Genomic DNA, 21,256 nt, shown 5'->3' with positions numbered 1-21,256 from the left:
ATTGCATGATTAATACGAAACCTGTGCTAAAGGCAAACGATGCTGCCAAGCAAATTTGGTTCTTGCTCTTCGAAAAGACGGCAGTGCCTGGTAGCGCATCCTATTGAAACAATAAAAAAAAAATAATAATTTAAGATGCCAGTACTGACCTCCCCTACACGGTCCCAATGGCCAAAGTTTACTTGAGCAAGACTCCACATACACATGTAAGCCTCAAACAACAGCTACGATGCCATTAGCCACCCTCTTATTATAGACAAGTAATGCTTAATATGGATATCAACAGCTCAATATGAAGTGAGGAGCATGAAACAAAAGGGGAGAAGAAAACAGCTGTGCCAAGCACTTTGGAACCCAGTGCAATACCCTCGGACATTGTGTCAGAAACATTTTTTTCTGTAAGGCACACTTTTCAGCAGTGTCTACTTGACATGCCGAGAAAAAAAAAAATAAACAGCAATGCATAAGCCAGACTTTTGAAGTGAAAGTAAAATATTAAATCAGGCCCCAAACTGCTCAAGAAAGCCCTTAGTGTACAGCAAACACACGGCACCAGCACGAACATAGGCATCACAGATTTAAAAAAAAAAAAAAAAAAAAAAAAAAAACATTTTGCAAGTCCCGTTGGCAGCTGCTCCAGCTGCACCTGTACAGCTTTGTACATAGAAGGGTCGCGGCTGGTGCTACGAGTACATGCCGCGGCTGCGCTTGTAGTCGGCCTGCGCCCTCTGGTTGTGGTTGAAGGATGACTTGTGCCTCTCCTTGTACTGCCTGTCGTTAACCACGTCCTGAGATTGGCCTTGGCCCTTTGGGCCTCCTGTGCAAGGCAATGCAACAAGGAGAACAGAACACTTAAATTTAAGCTCTGCTCATGACAGACACTGTGAACAAGTTTGTCTTACAGCAACAACTGTTATGGCTAAATTTCCTGCTTATGCATGTGGCATTGTTGTCACTGCAACACACTGTCAGAATGTCACAAGACTGACTGCACGAGCGTATTGGTGGTACCTGCAATGCCAAGCTTTCCTATTTTCCTTGCTGTCACACTGGACAGGCCGACTTATGAACAGGCCGACATGCAACACTATAGATTTCTGCCACACGTATATTAACCCTCCACACACTACTCACATTCCATGACTAGTTACTACACCCAGCAATTCCGACACATTTAGCAAATGTTACAACTGTCCCGAGTTATTAACCACTTCAGATAAAACAACACTTTGCACTGTTACAAAATGCACGTTACCACATGGGTAAACATATGGCTATACAGTGAAACCTCGTTATAACAAACAGTTGAAAAATCGGAAAATAGTTCGCTCTATCCATAATTTGTAATATAAAATTTCGTAGAAAATACATGCAAGTGCAGCAAAATTCAATCAGAGAAGGCACAGCAACTCGGAGGGTGCCTACTCGGGTGACGTCCATTTATTTACGCACAAAGAACTGCGTTATCGTGGCCTGCTTTTTTTGTGTTGATCGCGTTCCGTATCACGCCCTGTACCACAGTTTGTAAACAGTCAACAAGGGCAAACCCACTGCTCTCAATAGCACTGCAGTGGCGGTGCAGTAAATCCAATGCAGCAAGCGCTTCTTGTGAAGTCTGAATGTTCTCATCCGTCTCCAGGGTCAGCGTGAGCTTCGTCTGCGAGATGTTCAGAAACTTCCACAGTGATTTCGGCTTCCGTCAGTACAGCCGTGGTCGCCGCGATGTTGTCGTCGCCTATAAAGTCCTCTACAGTCATTGTTGCGGGCATGTCACCAACAAAACGCGAAAAATCGTTCTAGGCCTCATCGAGCTCGCGGAGCTCTGCTTCGTTGGAATTGTCCCTATCGTCACTTGATGCACGGACCTCTGCTGGAACAAAACCTACGTATCGAGAGCAGTTGGCAATCGTTTCGCCTTTCACGCTGTCCCATACCGCTTTAATGCTCCCAGCAAGTCGATCTTCCAAGTCCTGCTTCATAAGAAGCTTCACGAGAAGAGTGTCAATCAGTCTCTTCTTGTAAACTTCCTTGAAGGCCCTGATTTTATCTTGAGCTTGGTCTTTAACGTCAGTGCTGCTCTTTTTTTCCCGTTCACCGCCATCACAGCACTACGCACACCCGCGCACCACACTCGACACGACGACCGACGGCAGCATCCACCGAACGCTACGACGGCCACGCCGCGCAGCCGCTGCTAACAGAAAAAAACGCGAGAGACGCAAAAACCAAAACGGCAAAAGCAACATTCGATCACGCCGCTGCTGCCACTGCTGAAGTGGCGCTGTCAGCAATTGTGAGATGTGAACGATTTCTCATGGCCTCCGAGATCACCTCCCCGTGCTTGTTTGTACGCGTGGAGGTGATCTCGGAGGCCATAGATTTCTTTGGCTGTCAACTCCCAATGCCGTCGTGGCATCTGTGGCGCTGTCAGCGCCTGCAAGGTAGTCCTGAATGTTTGCTGCGCTGCAAAGCACACGTAGTGCAACGAAGCCTACCTCCTGCTATTAAAGTGAGGTAGTGCTTGGCGTCTCGTAGTTCGTAATATCCGTTTTATGCCGAACCGCGATCGCTATGGGAAGTTGAAAATACATGTGTTTGACAAAAATATTTCGGAAGAGTTCGATATATTCAATAATTCGTTAATGCGTGTTCGTTATATCGAGGTTTGACTGTATATATATATATTTTTTGCAACCTTGACGCAAAAGGCAGCCTTCTGCCTAGTTGCGACCGAGCCATTCAAGCTCACTGCAGGCTGTTGTATGTTGCAAAATTTTTGAGGTGCAGACTACTTTTAGCAGGGTCTGTGCGGTTACCCTGCCGGTATCCAACACTTGCCAATCAGCAATCAATGCATAGGCAATATGCGACACCCACACGGGCGACAAACCATTGAAAAACTGCTTTCCTAAAGTTTCCTTTGAGAAGAAAAGATAAAATACACATCACAACGCACTGCAGCTACTGCGAAAACCCAGTTTAAAGATAATGAGCACTGTCATTGAGGAGAGGTGCGTGACAAGAAGTGTGGCCGCAAGAGAGGCAAAGAACGTAATTTACACACACATGCACGTGTGCACACACACCTTTGAAATCCCTTCTGCGAGGTGCATGACCAGAGCGTTCCATCTTCTCCTGATACCGCCTCTCCCTCTGAGCCCGCACTTCGGCTGGGTTTGCAACAAACTGGTCACGTGGTGGAGGCTCATCTTTATCCTGCAGGCAATTACAAAGCACTAAGAGACAGTTGGGTGAAATCTAAAGATACTGCAAGTGCTTTAAAGTTTATCGGTTAGTACCACAGACAGTGCACCTGCCTAAAGAACACACACAAAGTAAAGCGACACTTCAGTGGGCTACTTCGTGACAAGGCACTGTGCCCCGAAATTCAGAGTAAGTGCGGGTAGGATTACACATTGTTCCCTGGCTGCCTGGCCTTAAAGGGCTCCTGAAATGCTACTTTAAGTAAACTTAAAGCATAAAAACTTCGTAGAGATGGTCTTTGTGAATATTTAAGTCAAATTTGAAAGCTTTGCATGGAGCCAGTTATTTACAAATAATAATAATAAAAAAAAAATGCTCCTAGTGACCACTCACAAGCGATTTGGGCAACACATCCCCACGCGCAAACCTTTCTACTGATGAAGGGGGAAGCTGGGCGTGCCCACTCATCGGATGCTCCCAAGTTACGTGGGTGGGACGGGGCGTGATGGGGTGCCATCACGACTTGTTTTATTCATTCTTTCTTGCACGCAGATGTGGGCTGAGTTGAGGGGAGAGAGGAGGAACATGATTTTCTATCGCACATAAATTCGGTGCTAGTGAAGCTAGCTTAAAATTTCTTGCATTGCGGAGAGGATTGATGCCTTACCTATTGCTCCTGCGTGTTTTATATTTTCAGTAAATAGCTTTTCATGGGTAACACCCACATAAAGCAGCCTGCTTTGCTTTATGTGGGTGGTTACCATTTTACCGGTGTTTTTGCCAAATTTGGAATTTGAGGATAGCCTTGTGTTTCATCCTTCTTGCGTGTTCTGTTCACAGCGGTGTTTGCTTCATGTCTGCTCTGCTGCATAGTTCTAAGCCTCATGAGTTTGCGTGCGCTCAAATCCCTCTTTTGCTTTGTTGACTTTGTTATGAGTGAAATTGGAAAATGCTTAGTGAAGAAGCGACCGCCACATTTTTAGAGCTTCTTGTTGAGAGCTCAATTTATATGGAACACTGAACATGCTGAGCAACTCGAAGGTTGCTATGCTGCGTCATAAGATCATCACAGAGATGGAGCTGTGATGCCTCTCAGTAAGCACTGCACCCAGTTTGTACATAACATTTGCAGTGCTTTGCTGTCACTGTTGCACTCGGCTGCTACTTGGTGTGTTGAGTGGTGTGTTGAGTGTTTGTACACCATTCGGAGCTTCCTTGGAAGCATGTTGCAGTTGGGGTTCAGAGTTTTCTGGACAAGCTGCCCCTCATTAAGAGTTCGCTGCAATCATTGCAAGAATGCTTGAATGGTAAATATGTGTGGGAGACAGGATTGCCGATGCATAGTAATGTGGGCCAACGACCGCGCTCAGCACATTGACGATCTACAACCTAGACTGCAAATGCTTGCGAAATCACATATTTAACAACTTTTTAGGCTACTATCTTGCACTGCAAAGTGGCTGTGGAGCATGTGAGGAAGCCACTTTTGAAATAACAAAGAAAATGATGAAGTTCTCGAATTTTGAGGACAAATTTTCTAGCCATAGTGACTTTGTTCTTTGACTGTTGCTAAGAGTCGTGTAAATTATTGGCTAGTTGTTTTGATGCAAAAGCGTTTCTTGCCTCTCAAGTGGCATCACTAAAGCATGTCCTCGTGAATTGGCACTTAAGAAAAAAGGTTATGCCGACGCCAGGAATCGAAGTTCTACTAAGTATTGCTGTGCTTGTTGCAAACTTTTTGCCTCAGACATTGGCAGCTGTGAAAATTTTTCGTATTCGTGATGAATTTCCAAACGCATATGTGCAGTGGGCGCAATGGACCAAAAGTCCTCTCAGTAGGCCTCTCTGTCAGAGTTCATAAAATTTCATTCTTCCTTTCTGCATAAAATTTCTGACTCTAAAATTCTTCAAAGATCAGTGTCTCACTTCCTAAATAACATTACTTTCACCCGTAGTCTCCATGCGCTTCACAATGACCGCTGAGTTTATGTTAGACGTCTTCACATATATAGCCTGGCCATGCTGGCCACGTCATAGTAGAGAAAGAGATAGTCATTTAGCACTTAAAACTGAAGCTTTCATGCAAATAAATGTGCGTTTAGCGGCAATGCATATGCTTGCAGGGAGTCCAATATGACCAACTCGTGCAAGACAACCTGGCTTCATCACAGTCGCTCTATCATAATTTTGCTCTTTGAAAAGCATCCATCAAAGCCAAGAAAAGCTGAGACATCTGCTCTGCTGGTATGTTTGAGTTACTAAAAAAAGTTGAGAAGTGACACAGGCATGCATAGTTAAGGCTTGACACATAGCAGAACTCGCACAAAGATGGTAATTTGTATGAGCATGACATGCTTTTGTTGCTCATGGCATGGGGCTCCAGGTAAATTTTGCTAAAGCCTCCAGTCCGATTCCTTAATTTGAATGCCTTCACAGCATTATTAACCCTTTCACTGTTGGGCGTTTCTGGCTGTGACACACCCCCAGTGTCGGCTTGGTTTCAGGGAACTAGCATATCTGGGAACGAGCATAACGATTTATTTTTTTATTATGATTGCTATACAAATAACATAGTCAATGGAATATGCACATTTCAGTGTTCTGTGGGTGCTGTTAACATCATCATCATTATCAGCCTGATTATAAATTAGATAAATGAGGATAATATAAGAAAAAACTGCTCGTTACTTCTCTAGAGACCGAATCCGAGCTCGACTCGTATTTATAATCAAAAGAGCCATCGCTGCAGTCCGCAGTTGAAGGTCCTGCGCGGTTACCTATCCGAAAGTAACGGTGCGCACGGAGGGCATACTTTCGGTGGCCCGCACAATGGAGATAAACGGCACGTTGTGAAATTAAGATGACAGAGAGACGGACAGAGGCTAAAACTGCCTCCTTTTTTGCTGCTAGCCGCAAGCAAGAGCGCGGCAAGAGAGCAAAAGCAGCGATCTAGTCATGTGTTGAGAGGCAATGGCGCGAGCCCCTGAACATGACGCGTCATAGCAGACACGCCAACAGAATAAGAATTAAAACCTGCAAACCCGCGGAATATGGCAGAACAGCCCTTGAACCCGTAACCGCACGTACGCGTCGCAAAATCGCTTAGCACGATAGAGTAGCACACGCGGAATGACCGCGTCCCTGAGCAAAGAAGGTGGCAGGGGTGAACACGGTCCCTCCATACTCTTCAATATATACTTATCAACACAACGCAGGGCGAAAATACGAACTTGTAGAATGATTTGACAGATGGCGCAGCCTGTCCAAGCACACCAGCTTCGCGTTCAGGCGCAAAGTTTTGAATGCACGATAGAGAACGTACCGGTAAGTAGGTGACACTGTGGGGGCGAAGCGCGAAAACGTACGAGTACGTTCGTGACAGCGAAAGGGTTAATACATCTACTAGGTACTCAACGAGTGGCAGTACTATAGTGAACTAGAATATGTGTAGTGGGGCGAGGGAAGCGCCGCGCCAGCGGAGCGCGTGAAGCAGGCGGCGCCGAAATCTCGGGCCACCGCGCGGCGGCGCTGCTGCGCCTTTCACTTGGCAGCCTCATCATACTCCGGAGCTCGCTGCGATAGGCGCCGGCTTGTTACACGGGGAGCGCGCTCTGCCTTGGCGTGCTTTTTCAGTGTGTCGTCCTCTGTTATGCTGTTTAACATAGTCGTAATTCCCCAAATCCCATTGTCAGAAGACAATTCAGTGTACCCCGTGACTTTCTCCAGGAAACAGGTAGGGGCCATCCACTGACCGTACGAGAAACGGAACACTTTGTGCGGCAATCTTAGCACGTGCACGCATCTGCGTAGGGTACGTGCGCTGGTTTCAACAAGATCGTCGTGGGCAAGCCTTTTTCCGTACGTTAATTCATATGCGCCTTGATTTCATCTCTGCTGCGCTGTGCACCCCATGATATTACGAGATGAGCAAACCTCGGCGGAGAAACTATTGTTTTGAAACTACGTATCGCTGTTTGTAATTGAGGAAAACTGCAATCTTGTTTTTGCATTTCTCTAGGTTTCAATGTGGCCTGTTCGAGAAGCATTCCGACGCGACTACAGCGTGCGGACACTGAAAGTCATGCCTGGACTCACTGAAGCGCATACAGATCCCAACTGTTTTGAGAAAATGAGGGTTTCGTACGCCTTCCAACTTTTCGGGACAAACGTCCTGAGAGGAATGGCATTTACAAGAAAGATATTGAAAGGAAATGCGGCTCCATCGAAGCTACGCAAGAATTCTTCACGTGAGATATACTACCCATGAATTACTGATTTTTCAGTCGGCATTAGCCTTGCATACAACGTTTGATTTGTGTTTATTTTTGTCTTCTTTTCAGGAAGATAAACAAACTGATAACGGCCATGACGTCAAGGTTTCCTGCCGAAGCACTCAGGCCAGCATCTCCAACAGCTGCCATTCTTGTGGACTATCTTGACAAGTGGGAAGCTGGCACCTCTGGAAAACGAGGCTTTCTAAGCGATTCCACAGCGACTGGACTTAGAGTTACCCTGGCTAGCACGCTATCATTGCTGCAGTACTTGACAGAGGCGCTTCGATTTAAGTACCTAATGACTTCGCGTTTGAGCACAGACCCTGTGGAGCACTTGTTTGGAATAATCCGGCAGTCCAGTGGATGCAATTCCCATCCTTCTCCAGAGCAGTTCCTCATCACAGTGAACTGCCTATCATTTTATAACCTTGCTCGAAGCGTTGACGGGGCCAACGCCACTCCAGAAGCGATAAGTGCCCTCCTGAACGTAAGTGACAAGGAGCAAACTAAACCCCCAAAGACAGTCGATGAGCTTCTTGCTCAAGGTAAACTAGACCAGGCTGAGACTTCTCTCGTTAAGGTGCCACCTGCAAATGACCAACACTTGCCATTAGTGGTAGAAAAGAGTGACTCAAGACTTATTTATTATATGGCAGGGTACGTGGCCAGAAAATGTGCCTTGAAACTTAACTGTGCGTCTTGCAAAGACATTCTTCTCGTGGAACCAAATGAGGCAGCAGTGCACCATCTCCCATTCGAGTATACAAAACATTGTGACTGGGATGGACTTTTATACCCCTCGAAAGATTTATACTGCTTCGTCGCTGAATTGGAAAATTTATTTACAGAATAGCACTGGAGAATTGCACGCCAACAGCATCTCCGATGTGATATCGCTTGTGAGGCAAACATTCATTCATTCTAATGCTGTTTGGTGCAGTGTACACAAGGAAGAGATTAGCATGAAGGTGGTCTCTTTCTATGTCCTTACGCGCTTGCATTTTCTCGTCAAAGGACTGAACAGCGAAAATAGCGCAAAGCGAAAAAGAGCCAAACTTGCTAAGCTGAGCAAGAGTGTGTAAAATTCGCGGCAGTCAGTTCCACCAATGCTGCTTTGCATTTTCTCGGAAATTTTTGCTTATTATTGCAAATAAAGCCATTTTGTATATATTTCCAACGCAATCAGACTTTTCACATGCCTATGGGAGCTACATGCAGTGAACTCACGCCAGCCATACGTCACACGGAGCGTTTATGACTTTACAAGAGAGGACTATCTGCCTTTCTTCCATAAATGTCTGATGTAAGATTAAACCTCTTAGAGCCCGAATAACTTCAGGAGCGTACCTGCCTGATCACCAGGTACTCGCCGAGCTGCTGCGAGCGAGCGCTTGCTTGCCAGGTGAAGGGAGCGGCAGCGCCATCTGTCGACGTCGGCGCAAACAGCTTCAGCCCGCCGACTTCCCTCGACCCACTACTCCTATTCTAGTTCACTATAGCAGTACTGTAAAACTTAGCGCTCTATTTTAAAAGTTTTGCAAGCAAGAACCGAGTTGATGCTGTGCAATCTGTCACCAGACAAAAACAGTTTGCAGAAGAAATGTGAGCCCTGAAATGCACGGCTATCTGACAGTCTTGAATGCTTGCTTATTTCTGAGCTGACTGCTAACAACCGCATTTCCTTGTTTGCACCGAAACATAAAAAAAGGGGAAATGAAAGACGAAACGAAGAAAGGAACAGGGCTACAAAGGTTGTCCACAGGAAACACTCACGCTAGCTGTGTCATCTTCGTGTCTATTTTCATGTTTTCGGCTTGGCTTGGGCTCCAAGACTCTAGGAACAGTGAATGGTCTGACAAAAAGAAAAACAACATGAAGCAAAATGTTAAGATAAATCATAAACCACACCCACGTGCTGGCTAACTATACTCTGCAGTCAAACTTGGAGAAAGTGCTGCTAACACACACAAAGCAAACAACTCCAGGAAAATATTCATTCTTCACCATAGAGAATTTACAACTTTCCATTAACCACAAAAACTCACAAGCTATCCACATGAGCTTGTCACAAGACACCATTTCAAACAACATAATGGAATACACAAAATCAACTCTGTTTATGGCTTATCAAAAATATCAGGTGGGGGGTTTCAGGTAACAGTGTTAAGACAGCCTAGAGGCCTAGGTTCGTAAGCTTATATAATTCCTTCCAAGAAAATGAACAAATATTTTATGGCAAAGGAGTCCCATACTTTATCATGACTGTAAGAACAGATAAGCCAGGTAATAAACAGGCAGTCCTGAAAATAACGGCTTGAGGGGCTAGTTGGTGCTGCACCGTATTCAGATATGTGGCGCAACAAACACAAACACAAGAGAAGATACACGACACACGCGCACACTACCAACTGTAATAAGAATCTGAAAACACTTCCTTTTCACCACTCCTCCTCTTCTACACTCAGGCACGTCTCATCTTCCTCTTCTTTGCCAAGGGTCTGCGAGGAAGAGAGCGCAATTATCCCCTTGGCAAAGAAGAGGAAGATGAGAAGAAGAGGAAGATGAGACGTGCCTGAGTGTAGAAGAGGAGGAGTGGTGAAGGGGAAGTGTTTTCAGATTCTTATTACAGTTGGTAGTGTACGCGTGTGTCGTGTATCTTCTCTTGTGTTTGTGTTTGTTGCACCACATATCTGAATACGAGGCAGTCCTGATCTTGCTACTATGACCTATGTGATCAGTCCTGGCATCACCCAAAAGTGATATCTCATTCGACCATTCAAAGCCACCATCATTCCCCAAGACAGCTGTTCACTTCAACAATACCATTGTCACCAGTCAAGTTATGTTATGAACAACCAGAGTCCATTTTCTGCTCATAACTTCAGCTAGGGTATCATCAACCTGCACTTTTCTACTGGTTGTAGCATGGTGCTTAGCCTCATTCCAAACGCTTACCATTTGTATGGAAGTTCTACAAGTTTCAGCCACAGAAGTGAGTGCTGCTAGGACATATCGGTCTTAGTTTCATGCTGATAATTTGGAAGCGTCTGCCCACTCTCCAGCTCATTATTCTCCGGCTAGCTTTGCTCCCACGGCGCAGAATTTGCTGTGGCTACTGTAAAAGCCCACGAATAATAAGGACCTGCATACAGTCGAGCCCACTTATAACAATACTCATGCGCCAAGAAAATGTCATTGTTATAACCAATAATTGTTATAACCGTGTTTGCCAAAAAATGCAGTCAACATAAGGTTCAAAAATTTTAATCAAGCAGAAAAAAAGTTGTCCACTACTTAACAAAAAAAGCATAGTCCGTGAGCTTTGCTTGCTTCACAGAAAGCTTATTAACATTGGTCTCGAGAGCGTCTAATTGTTCGAAGTGCTCAAGTGGAAGGCCCCTTGAAAAAACGAAGTCCCGGAGGGAATAAATCATATGCAGGGCCTCCTGTGAGGACACTACTTGGAGAGGCTGATCTGCAGTGTCGTCGTCATCGCTGTCGTTGCCTGCCGCTCGCACATTTTCCACGATTGCCTCGTCATTGAGGATTTCGGACGTTTCCACATCATCATCTGCATGTAGAAACTCATCCAGTCCCGATGCATCATTGCTGAGCGTTGCACACGGTGTTGCACACACACCACGTGCACCCCACACGTATAAGCACTATGACGCCCGCCCGCACACAGCCGCCACTATCGCCACACAGAGAGTCTGTCGGGACGGCGGCGGGGACGCGACCATGTGACGGAGCGCGGAGGTGGGGGAGGAGGGGGGCAAGGGTAGAGAAACAAAGTGCTCTCCTTTCTTCGTATCGTGGGCGCAGTCCACTCGTCTCGAGGGGTGGAAGGGTGACATGCGGAGCGAAATGCGCTCGCTTTGCGCGATTGCGGACGCTCGCGTTTTCATCGGAATCACGCATATTTTATTTTGAAGCTGGGTCACAGTAGCCGGTTTTAATCGTTATAACCGTTAGTGCGGCAACCCATCATTGTAGTGAATGGATTTTTTTACTATCGGACACATAATAAATTTGACGGTGACATGGCTGTTCATTGTTATAGCCAATATATTGTAATAACCGGTATCGTTATAAGTGGGCTCAACTGCACTTGTTTGCCACAGTGCACGGGTTTTCTTGTTTTTTTCGGAGTACGTTGTGCATTGCCATTGCATCGCATCAACTTATTCTGTACTATATGTCTGTTTTTATTCATGCTGTTTCCCCCCAATGCCCCAATGAGGGTGCTGTAGGTGCTCTGTATAAATAAAGTGTAATTTCGCGACAACGAAAATGCAAAAAACAAAAATTAGGCTCAGTTTAGCTCTGGCTAAGCCTGGTCGAGTTGCGAAAGCAACAGCTGCATGGCTACAATTGTGGTTAGTTGGCATAGTGGCAGCTATGGCTATATCAAGAAATCAAAGCATGGTCAGCACATCTACAATCTTTGACGCCTTCAGACTCAGCGATTAAACCGGCAGCAGCCAAACACTGCTTCCTTCTTTTCTCTAGACGTGCAGCCCGCTCTTCATCCGTTTCTTTGGCACGCTGTCTTCTGAGGTTTTTGTTGCGCCTACGTCGCACCATCGGCTCATTAGCTGCAGTGTCGGCCCGTCGTTTCTCGAACCTTCTCGTACATTCTTCCTCCGTTTCCTCAGCACATTGTTTGCGCTTCGTCTCATTTCGATGCTCTTGGGAACTCAACCCAGAATCTTCCGTAGTCGCCAAAGAGTCACCCTGGGAAGTAGCACAACTTCTTCTAGCTGCATCTTCGTTACCACACTTCTCGAGTCGTGCAGCGCGTTCTTCTGCTGTCTCTTGAGCGTGTCGTCTCTTTCTAGTTTCATTCTGTCATTGTTGCCTCTCTTTAGCGCTCTCCATAACAACTAGATTCCACCGAGGCAAAGCGTGTTTATATCCACGAAGCGTCACCTTCTCTCCTCTGGCCGTGGAGCATACATCTGGCGGGAGCGAGCAGCAGGCTCAGCGCCGACTGTAGCGCCATTTAGCGGAGCTTTGCTAAGCGGTTGCTAGGAGCGGCTGTTCGAAGTCATTCATAGCTGCGGCCACAGCATATGCGACAAGCTGAAACCTGGCGTAGTGTCGCTCTCGAGAGAAGGGGAGGGGGAGTTTTTATCCACGTATAATGCAAACGAAAAAAAAAAAAATAATAATAATTTTTGGCACTACATTTTGCAGTACCAACAGTTGCTGATTAAATGTCTACAGCAGCTCTGTTGCACCCAACCGAGTGCAATGATGGTGGTTTCAAAGCGTAGCGTGCGAGTGAACAAATTTTGTGCTTGCTTTTCAATTTCAGAGGTTTCTGGAGGAACCGTGCCTGGACAGAGGAGAGTGAGAGAGCAAAGGACACGCATGCTTTTGACACGATAGCATTGAAGGCCCCGTTCACGAAAAATCTGGCGTCGACAGCGTGCCGGTATTGGTGTTTTGAGTGAAAAATCCCGAGCATGGCACTCGCAGGCAGCTGACATGGCCGCGCACATTGCCAACCCTGGTCTCTCCTTCCCCGTGGGAGAGTGATATTAAAATCAGCCTGCGTGATATTAAAATCAGCCTGCCAATACCCTTGCATTCACATTACCCTTACGTCACAAAGGCTCGTCCGAACGGCTTTGTTAGAGCGGGGCTTTATATATGGGCTGGTAGCCTACGCTACAGTATCACCCTCTTAAAGGCAGAGCTAAAGTGTCCCCCACAATTTTTAATGCATATTCCCACTCCCAGTCTGCCTGCCACCATAGTGCCAGAAAGCTCTATCCTTAATCTTGGTCTGCCCACTACTGCTTTGCCAGAAAACTATTTCCTTAATTTGATTTTCTTGATTATGCAAAAATGTGCCCAATTAAAATATTTTACATGCATGACACAGTGTGAATGAACAAGGTACCATTGTAATACAAATATCAGGAAGAAATTGCAGTAACGATGCTACCTTTGCAAAAACAAATCTCTGCATTTAAGAAACCTACCATGTGACAGCTGATGGGGCATTATCATTTCATGGTACGCTCAAGTAAAGAAGTCGAGAGTGACACACATACTATGTGCTTTTGATCACTACTACCACGACGTCGTAAAACCCACTGAATGGACAATTAACGCGTGGCGCTGTGAAATGAGTACAGTAAAGTCTCGCTAATTTGGAAATCTGGATAATTGGAACTAAGAGCTTGGAACCAGCTGACGCACAAGTAAACCTAAGGCGTGCTCGCTAAGAGCGGGCTTTCTCCTGGTCAATTCGGACGGGAGATCTCGTTCGCCGAAATAGGCCTCCTCAAGCCTCAATTATATGAAAGAGTGGTGGCCGCGCACTTTGTGAATGCTAAGGTAGGCACGACAACAATAGGAAGTTTGCCATTGCCATGCGCAGTTCCGGTTTCGCTTTTCTTTACTTCATGCCATCTCACGGTTGCGATCGGGAGTTGGCCGCGCTTTCACCACACTGCGCACATCACTGCAACACTTCACCACGTGGACTGCGTGGTGAAGCACCACTGCTACTGCTTCTCACTGCGAAAAGGGTAGTGCAGGCTTTTACGATTTCAAAGTGCCTGACAACATGCACAAAGTAAAGCACTTGATGAAGCTAGGAAAAAATGTCGTTCTCACTAGGGCTTTGTATCCCGTGCAAACACTACTATCCTACAGGCGTTCATTAGATATAATTACTGTGATGCAAACAGTTTTCGAAAGCTTCCATAATTTTGAACTTTGAGTTAATTCAAACATGTCTCCTTGTCCCTTGAAAGCCGAATTAGCGAAAAAGAGGAGAAATCATTTAACGCCTGCTGCCGCAAAAGACTAACCACTAGAATATATGAGGTGTGACACAAAGAAAAACGAGACTAGTTCAATAAATTATTGTACTTACAGAATCAGTTCTCTGTGACATTATCACCATCAAAGTAGTCGCCTTCAGCATTCATACACTCCTGCATTCGGTGCTGTCACTGCTGGTAACTGCTCTAAAACGAGGTTTTTGGAAGGCTCTTCAGGAGATTCTCAGTTTTTGCCTGAACCTCTTAAAGTGAGGTAATATGGGTTCCCTTTAATGAAGATCTAACTTTAGGAAATAAAAAAAGTCGCATGGAGCCAAATCAGGTGATTAAGAAGGATGCTTATTCACAGTAATGTTTTTGCTGGTCAGAAACTGCTTGACAGATAGGGTCATGTGAGCGGGTGCATTGTCCTGCGTGCAACAGGCATCCATCACTCCCCAACTCTAACCTTTCTTTTTTTCTAATGCTTTCACAACGTTTTTTAGTACTTCAATGTAGTAGTGTTCATTAACGATCTGACCACTGAAAACGCATTCAATCATTACAATTCCAATCTTTTTTCAAGCTACACGCTTAGTCTCATTTCTTTTGTGTCACACCTCATATATCCCATATAAAACGTACATTAATGTGCTGCTTTTGGCAGTTAGAAGGCGTGCACTTGAAGCGATGTCATATTTTGTCATAACTTCATCTTTACTGTTTAAAACTCCTTGGCAACATCCAGATCCTTTTTTCATTCATCAGCTCTCTTATAATGCTTGGATACATCGTGGTTACCCACTCAACTTTTCTTTATTTCCAGGTACACAGCAAGCATTCATTATGAAGTACTCATTAACATGTCCGAGATCTGGCAGCTGCATTCATTTAGTGGTCTCAGCACCACATCCTGTACAGCACAAGAACAGAAGCTGTGTCAAAAGTGACTAAGAGCTCAGATTCTTGTCCGGATACTTGAAGGCATGCAAGCGCGTGTAAGGACGTAGGAAAGGAAGGGGAACAGAAAGGTAAGCATTTCATCACCTTCGTGCCGACACCTCGCTTTCAGGAGCTGGCTCCTCAAGGCCGACATCATTGCTGTCATAGGTGTCATCATACTCATCCTCGTACATCCCTTCTCCATCCACCACATCTTGTACTATGCTGTACTTCTCGTACATTACTTTGAGCACCTTGTCATGGCCTCTGTCATCCAATGAAGAAGGTGTCTTCTTTCTAGAGTTAAAGCAACATGTAATAAGTCAGCAGTTGCATATTCACCCATTTTTGCTGTTACCAACTAGCATCAATAGCAGCAACAACAAAGAGGGATATCAGACTCACTTCTTCCCAATGTGGATTTTGGACAAGTCCACGTCATTCCTTCTCAGAATGTCAAACTCGTCATTGTCGTAAATGCTTCTTGGTTCGAATTCAAAAGAACTAGATGAAAACAAATGCAAACAAACATTTCTATTACATCGCACGTAGTAACCACCATGCTGAATCCCTCCATTTTAAATGAATAAAAGAAGTCAAGCTATGTGCAGATAAGATATAGAATGACCTTAACTATCTCTGAATGCCACTGACAGTAAATGTGCCTACGTACTTGGGCAAGCGGCAACATGATTTCACAAACTAAGAATGACCAACAAACGAGGACCACCCTCCCTTCTGCACCATTTCTTGCAAGTGAAACTGGCCATGAATACATATCAATTTCATGAGTACCCTGACTTCATGAAGGTAAGCTTAATTGCTTATAGTAGTATACCAACTCTATGATTATGGTGACTCCTGATTAACATAAAAAGTGAGAAAAAAAGGTTAAAAAAAAAAAAAAGAACAAGACCTACAGCATGCCCTGACAGCCAATAATTCAACTGCAGCCATTCAGAAGAGAAGAAAAAAAAAGCAATAAAGAAAGAGATGCCGCCTCGAGTTGAACTGTGGTTTTTGGAGCTTAAGCAGTGAGTACCATGCATGCAAAAAATGCTCATACTATTAAAACTATTGAGCAGTTGGAGTGCAAGGCCTGTTCTGTTTGGTGGCAAAAATTAGATAAAAAGGAATCCTACTGTGTCCCTTTTAAGATGGCATAAAGAGGTTAATGAGGCCAATTTGTTAACACATGCATGTAAAAGAAAAGTACAGTTGCGTCACCTACACAGACTGCAACTTCCACAAGCACAACGTTTGACTTACGAGGATACTGATGTTGATGCGACAGGTATGCTAAGACTTGGCGGCAGGTTGTTGTCCAGCAAGGCCATAACTACTTCATCGTGGTTGTTGTTGTAGTACTTTAGGCATTCCTTCAGGATGGGGGCAGACGGAAGAAATTAGAGAGATTAAAAAAAGAAAAGATAAAATAAAGACCATGTGCAGTATAGCAATGTAAACGGTAAACACACCCAGGCATACCAGAACTGCCTATATTAAAAACACAACAAACCTTATAGGTATCTAATGCCTACGTTTCGAATTTAGACTGAGCATTTTGAGGATGCTTCAGTGCGCAATCCACACAATCAAGCAATGCAGTAAAGCGTGCAGTGCTGTTAAACTGCGGTGAATTACAAAATTTTCCGTGTATTCAGAAATTTTCAAATGTTCAGAAAATTATTATCAAGTTCTTAAATATGGATAAGATTCACAGGATTGGTAAAGGCTACAGAGAAAAAAATTCAAGGATATTCCAGGACTTTCGAGGCCCTTCTGGAGGTTTTTCAAGGACCCACAATACAGCTCTGTTAATTTTGAGACGTAACATCTTCAAGAAAATATAGCCATCATATTTATTGCACTCAATGGCCAAGGCGTACCGAGAAAATTCAAGGGACTTCCTGAAGCTTTGTCTCAATCTCTTTCTTCAGTTTTAACAATTCTTCGGCCTTGGCCTTTACAGCTTTTCTCAATAAGTTTGATTTTATAATGTAGGTAAGGTCATTAGCTGTTTCCGCTGTCTCAACATAGTCATCTGCTGATACAGTCAAGTCACTGATTGCTGCTTCGAGGATCTTCCTTTCTTTGTTGAGACTGTCAAGCTGGTCCTCAGCATGGCGCTTTTTAGACTGCTTAACACGTTCTTGTTCCTGCCTCTTCTGGCCCTTCAAGTAAGCACTATAATGATGTCCTGCAGCACGTACGGCCTTCGGCAAATCCTTTATGATGACGATGTTAAAAATAGCACAAACTTTTTCCACTGCATCGCACACAATTCGTTGCTAGATGTAAGACAGACCTTTCAAATTCTCTATGCAGACCTGTCGGTTGAGGCTGAAGCCTCTCTCAACCGTTGCTTGACAATGGTTCAATACAAGTAATAATTTTACAATCTTCCAATATTCTGCATAAGCACTGAGCTGCAAAAAAATTAGTTGTGGTTTAGCTGTGGTTAACCCAAGTTGAATTGCAAAAACAACGACGGATGCTTCTTTTGCCTGCTACATTATTCCCCTATCATGCCCTATCAGTGTAAGGTGCTACATTACTAGGGACACTTAGGCTCATCCTTAAGGGTATGACGCGAGAGTGTAAGCTACCAGCTCACATATAAAGTCATGCTTCAACCGAGCCGTACGGATGTGGCTGCATGTCGTAGGGATAACGAGAATGCAAATGGTTTTGACAGGCTGTTTCTGATATCACCCTCCCATATGCCAGAGGCCGACAGCCAGAGGCCGGCAGCTATTCGACATCGCACTTTCCAACAATTTATTATTTCTCAACGACGGCCAAGCAACTTACTATCAAGGAGCACGGTCCAGTGCTCTTGACATCTCCATGATCTCTGCTGATCTGTCAGCTTCAACAACCTGGTCTGTGGACATCGAGACTCATGGCAGCGATCACCTACCTACATATATTGAGGTTTGTGGCTTTTCTCTCGCCTCTCAGCGGCATAAAGTTCGCTACACGAACTGGGAAGCTTTCGCTGATGCCGTAGAAAAGCAGGATCTGTCGAACTTAAGTTATGACTCCTTCATTGCTGCAGTAGCACATGCTCAAACATTGCACACGAGAGTCCTCCACCTGCCAAAGGTGTGCTCAGCTGTTGACGCCGAATATGAAAAACTTCGAGCAATACGTCGCAGAGCAGAAAGACGAGCGCGCAAGACACTTTCTAGAGACGATATCCGGACTTCTAGGCGAGCACAAAAACACGTTCAACGCCATTTGGACAAGCTAGAAAGAAGGAAATGGACATCTTTTTGTGCAAAATTAGATCCTAGAAAGCCACTATGTAAAGTGTGGAGTATTGTGCGAAGCTTAAGAAGTCAACCTTCACAACTACATCCTTTCGAGTGCGTGGCTCTAAATGCCAATACTACTTGTCTTCATGTAGCAGAGACTTTCTGTTCAAAGATGATTGCTCCATTAGCAGCTCCTTCACTGCAAAATGTGCTCCCCACCTTTGTCCCGTCGCCCAACACTTCTTTCCTAGACGAACTGTTCACTATGGAAGAACTTCAAGCTGCGCTAGCAGTTACCAACAAAAGATCTTGCCCAGGGCCTGACCATGTTAGCTACACTTCGCTGTCGCGTCTTGGAAGAAAAGCCAAAACTCAGCTGCTTACCATCTATAACAACTCTTGGATAGCTGGCAGCCTTGTAGAGAGCTGGAAGACTGCGCGCGTAATACCCGTTCTTAAACCTGGTAAGCCATCAATTGATCTAAACGCTTATCGTCCTATTGCACTGCTAAGCTGTGTTGGGAAATTGATGGAAAAAATGGTTCATTCACGCCTTACCTGGGACTTGACGAATAGGGGAATTTACCCTCCATCAATGTCTGGCTTCCGAAAAGGCCGAAGCAGTATTGATAATGTTATTGCTCTTGCCAACTGTGTCAGGCGCAGCAAAGCTGAGCGGTCTCTAATTATTGCTGTTTTTCTTGACGTTAAAGGAGCATTTGATAATGTCACGCACGAGGCGATTCATTCAGCCTTACGTTCAATTGGCATTGCTGGACGAATGTATAACTGGCTTTCTGACTATCTTCGGGATAGGACCATTTACATGTCAACGGATCAAGGTGACACGTCCTTACATCATGTGTCTCGTGGCGTTCCTCAGGGAGGGATTTTAAGTCCAACCCTCTTCAATATATCTCTTCTTGGTTTGGACAGGTCCTTGCCACCTACTGCTCAAATCTCCCTCTACGCAGATGACATCTGCATATGGTGCTCCGGAAGAAACAGGCGCATTGTGCATGCTCGGCTACAAAAAGCAATAGTTGGCATTGCATTATTTTTAAACAAGCGAGGTCTTGTTATATCTCCAGAAAAGTGCGCAGCAATTTCATTTTCACGACGTGATCTCTCCCGTTATGTACTGAAAGTTGCTGGCACTCCTATACCGTATGTCAACCATCAAAAATTTCTAGGTGTGACCTTTGATAGATCCCTTTCATGGTCACCACACGTTCAACAACTTAAGACCAAACTCTCTTCATACGTATCTATATTCCGTATGCTCTCAACGACCAGAAGAGGCTGCTCTACCGATTCGTTATTACGGCTTTATGGAGCACTTTGTGAAGGTCTTCTGCGTTATAGCCTCCCTGTTCTTCAAGGCCTCTCGCAGTCAAGCATTAAACTACTTGAAGCCATGCAGGCCAAAGCTTTGAGAGTGTGCCTTGGTCTTCCAAAAAACACTTCCACAGTGGGCACTCTGGCGGAGAGCAGACGTCTATCTGTAACCGTGCTGATACCGCAGGAGCTGCTTCGCGCCCAGCTGCGCTTTGCACGTGAACCTACCCACCCGTTTTCAGAGCAAAGCATGACATCACTCTCCAATCTACTGCCTGCACAATATCAACGTGCAGTACTGTCATCTTTCCCACCATGGAGGTTTGCTTCATGGCAAATTTCGACAACTATACCTGGCATCAAAAGAAAAGCCCACACCCCAGGACCCGCACTTAAATACTTTGCCCTTGAGCACATCTGTGCACGCTACCGTCATCATTGCCACATCTATACTGATGGCTCTGTCACAGCTATTTCTTCATCCATCGGCGTGTGGATACCATCAATGCACATCACAATCTCGGCAACACTCAGTCATCGCACTTCAGCTGTGGCTACTGAGTTAACAGCTCTGAGAGAAGCAATTATATATATTCTACAACAACGCCCTGCAGCATGGGTTATCTTCAGCGATTGTCGCGCTGCACTACAATTGCTTAAATCATCAAGAATTCAGGAAGAGCTCGTCATTGACATAAATAAGCTACACACAGAGGCCTATGACCTGAGTCACAGCATTGTACTACAGTGGTTACCTGCTCACTGCGGCATCGCGGGCAACGACCTCGCAGACGCCGCTGCAAAAGAACTAAAAGATTCCACAAGGACAATTTCAATACCATTCTCACGAAGAGATGCAGCAAGACTTGTAGCAACTGAATCGTGGCGATTGCAACGCTCTCTGTGGTGTGACCCGAACCATCAATATCGACCTCTACACCGAATAGATCCCACTTGCGTCTTTCGAATTCCTCACAATTTGAACAGGTGGCATCGAAACTGTCTACACAGAATCCGCTTAAATGTGTCATACACAAACTACTTCCTACATAAAATAGGCATAGCGAGCAGGCCTCTGTGCTCTACATGTGATGTGTGTGAAAATTTTGAACATTTGGTAACCTCCTGTCAACGGTTTACTGCACATCGCAGGACACTGCGCAATAATTTAAGCTTACCTAAAGAAACAACCTTGCGCCTTGAACATGTCCTGGGTCCTTGGTGCGACGGATCGTCTGCTGCGAGGGCTACCAAGGCCTTACTAACTTTTCTGAAGGACACAGGGTTGATTAATACCTTTTAAAACTCATCTGTGTGTGATTATGTGCGTGTGAAAGTTAACTTTTCTTAAGGACACAGGGTTGATCAATACCCTTTAAAACTCATCTGTGTGTGCTTATGTGCGTGTGAAAGTGTGCGACACCGATTCTCTTTTTTTTCTCATTTATTTCCCCTT

The 21,256-nt window shown here is 45.0% G+C and overlaps 1 protein-coding gene across 4 annotated transcripts in view; it reads right to left on the bottom strand.

The window, feature by feature from the left end:
- Window positions 1-439: 439 nt before the first annotated feature.
- The window catches only part of LOC146199321 (activating signal cointegrator 1 complex subunit 2), a 76,932-nt gene continuing 56,115 nt past the window's right edge, over window positions 440-21,256 (bottom strand). For all 4 annotated transcript variants that reach the window (XM_084594791.1, XM_084594792.1, XM_084594790.1 and 1 more), the window contains exons 14-19: window positions 16,472-16,581; window positions 15,608-15,706; window positions 15,308-15,499; window positions 9,252-9,330; window positions 3,087-3,216; window positions 440-817 (exon numbers count right to left, since the gene is read on the bottom strand). In XM_084594791.1, coding sequence (XP_084450917.1) covers window positions 684-817; window positions 3,087-3,216; window positions 9,252-9,330; window positions 15,308-15,499; window positions 15,608-15,706; window positions 16,472-16,581 — 744 coding nt within the window. In that variant the 3' untranslated portion in view covers window positions 440-683. The remainder of the gene's footprint in view (window positions 818-3,086; window positions 3,217-9,251; window positions 9,331-15,307; window positions 15,500-15,607; window positions 15,707-16,471; window positions 16,582-21,256) is intronic.

The sequence above is a fragment of the Amblyomma maculatum genome, chromosome 2, assembly GCF_055883805.1.
Source record: "Amblyomma maculatum isolate TAMU_Amacu chromosome 2, ASM5588380v1, whole genome shotgun sequence".
Classification (NCBI taxonomy): Eukaryota; Metazoa; Arthropoda; class Arachnida; order Ixodida; family Ixodidae; genus Amblyomma; species Amblyomma maculatum.
Note: the sequence above shows the minus strand (reverse complement) of the source record. Positions and strands in the feature narration are given on the sequence as shown.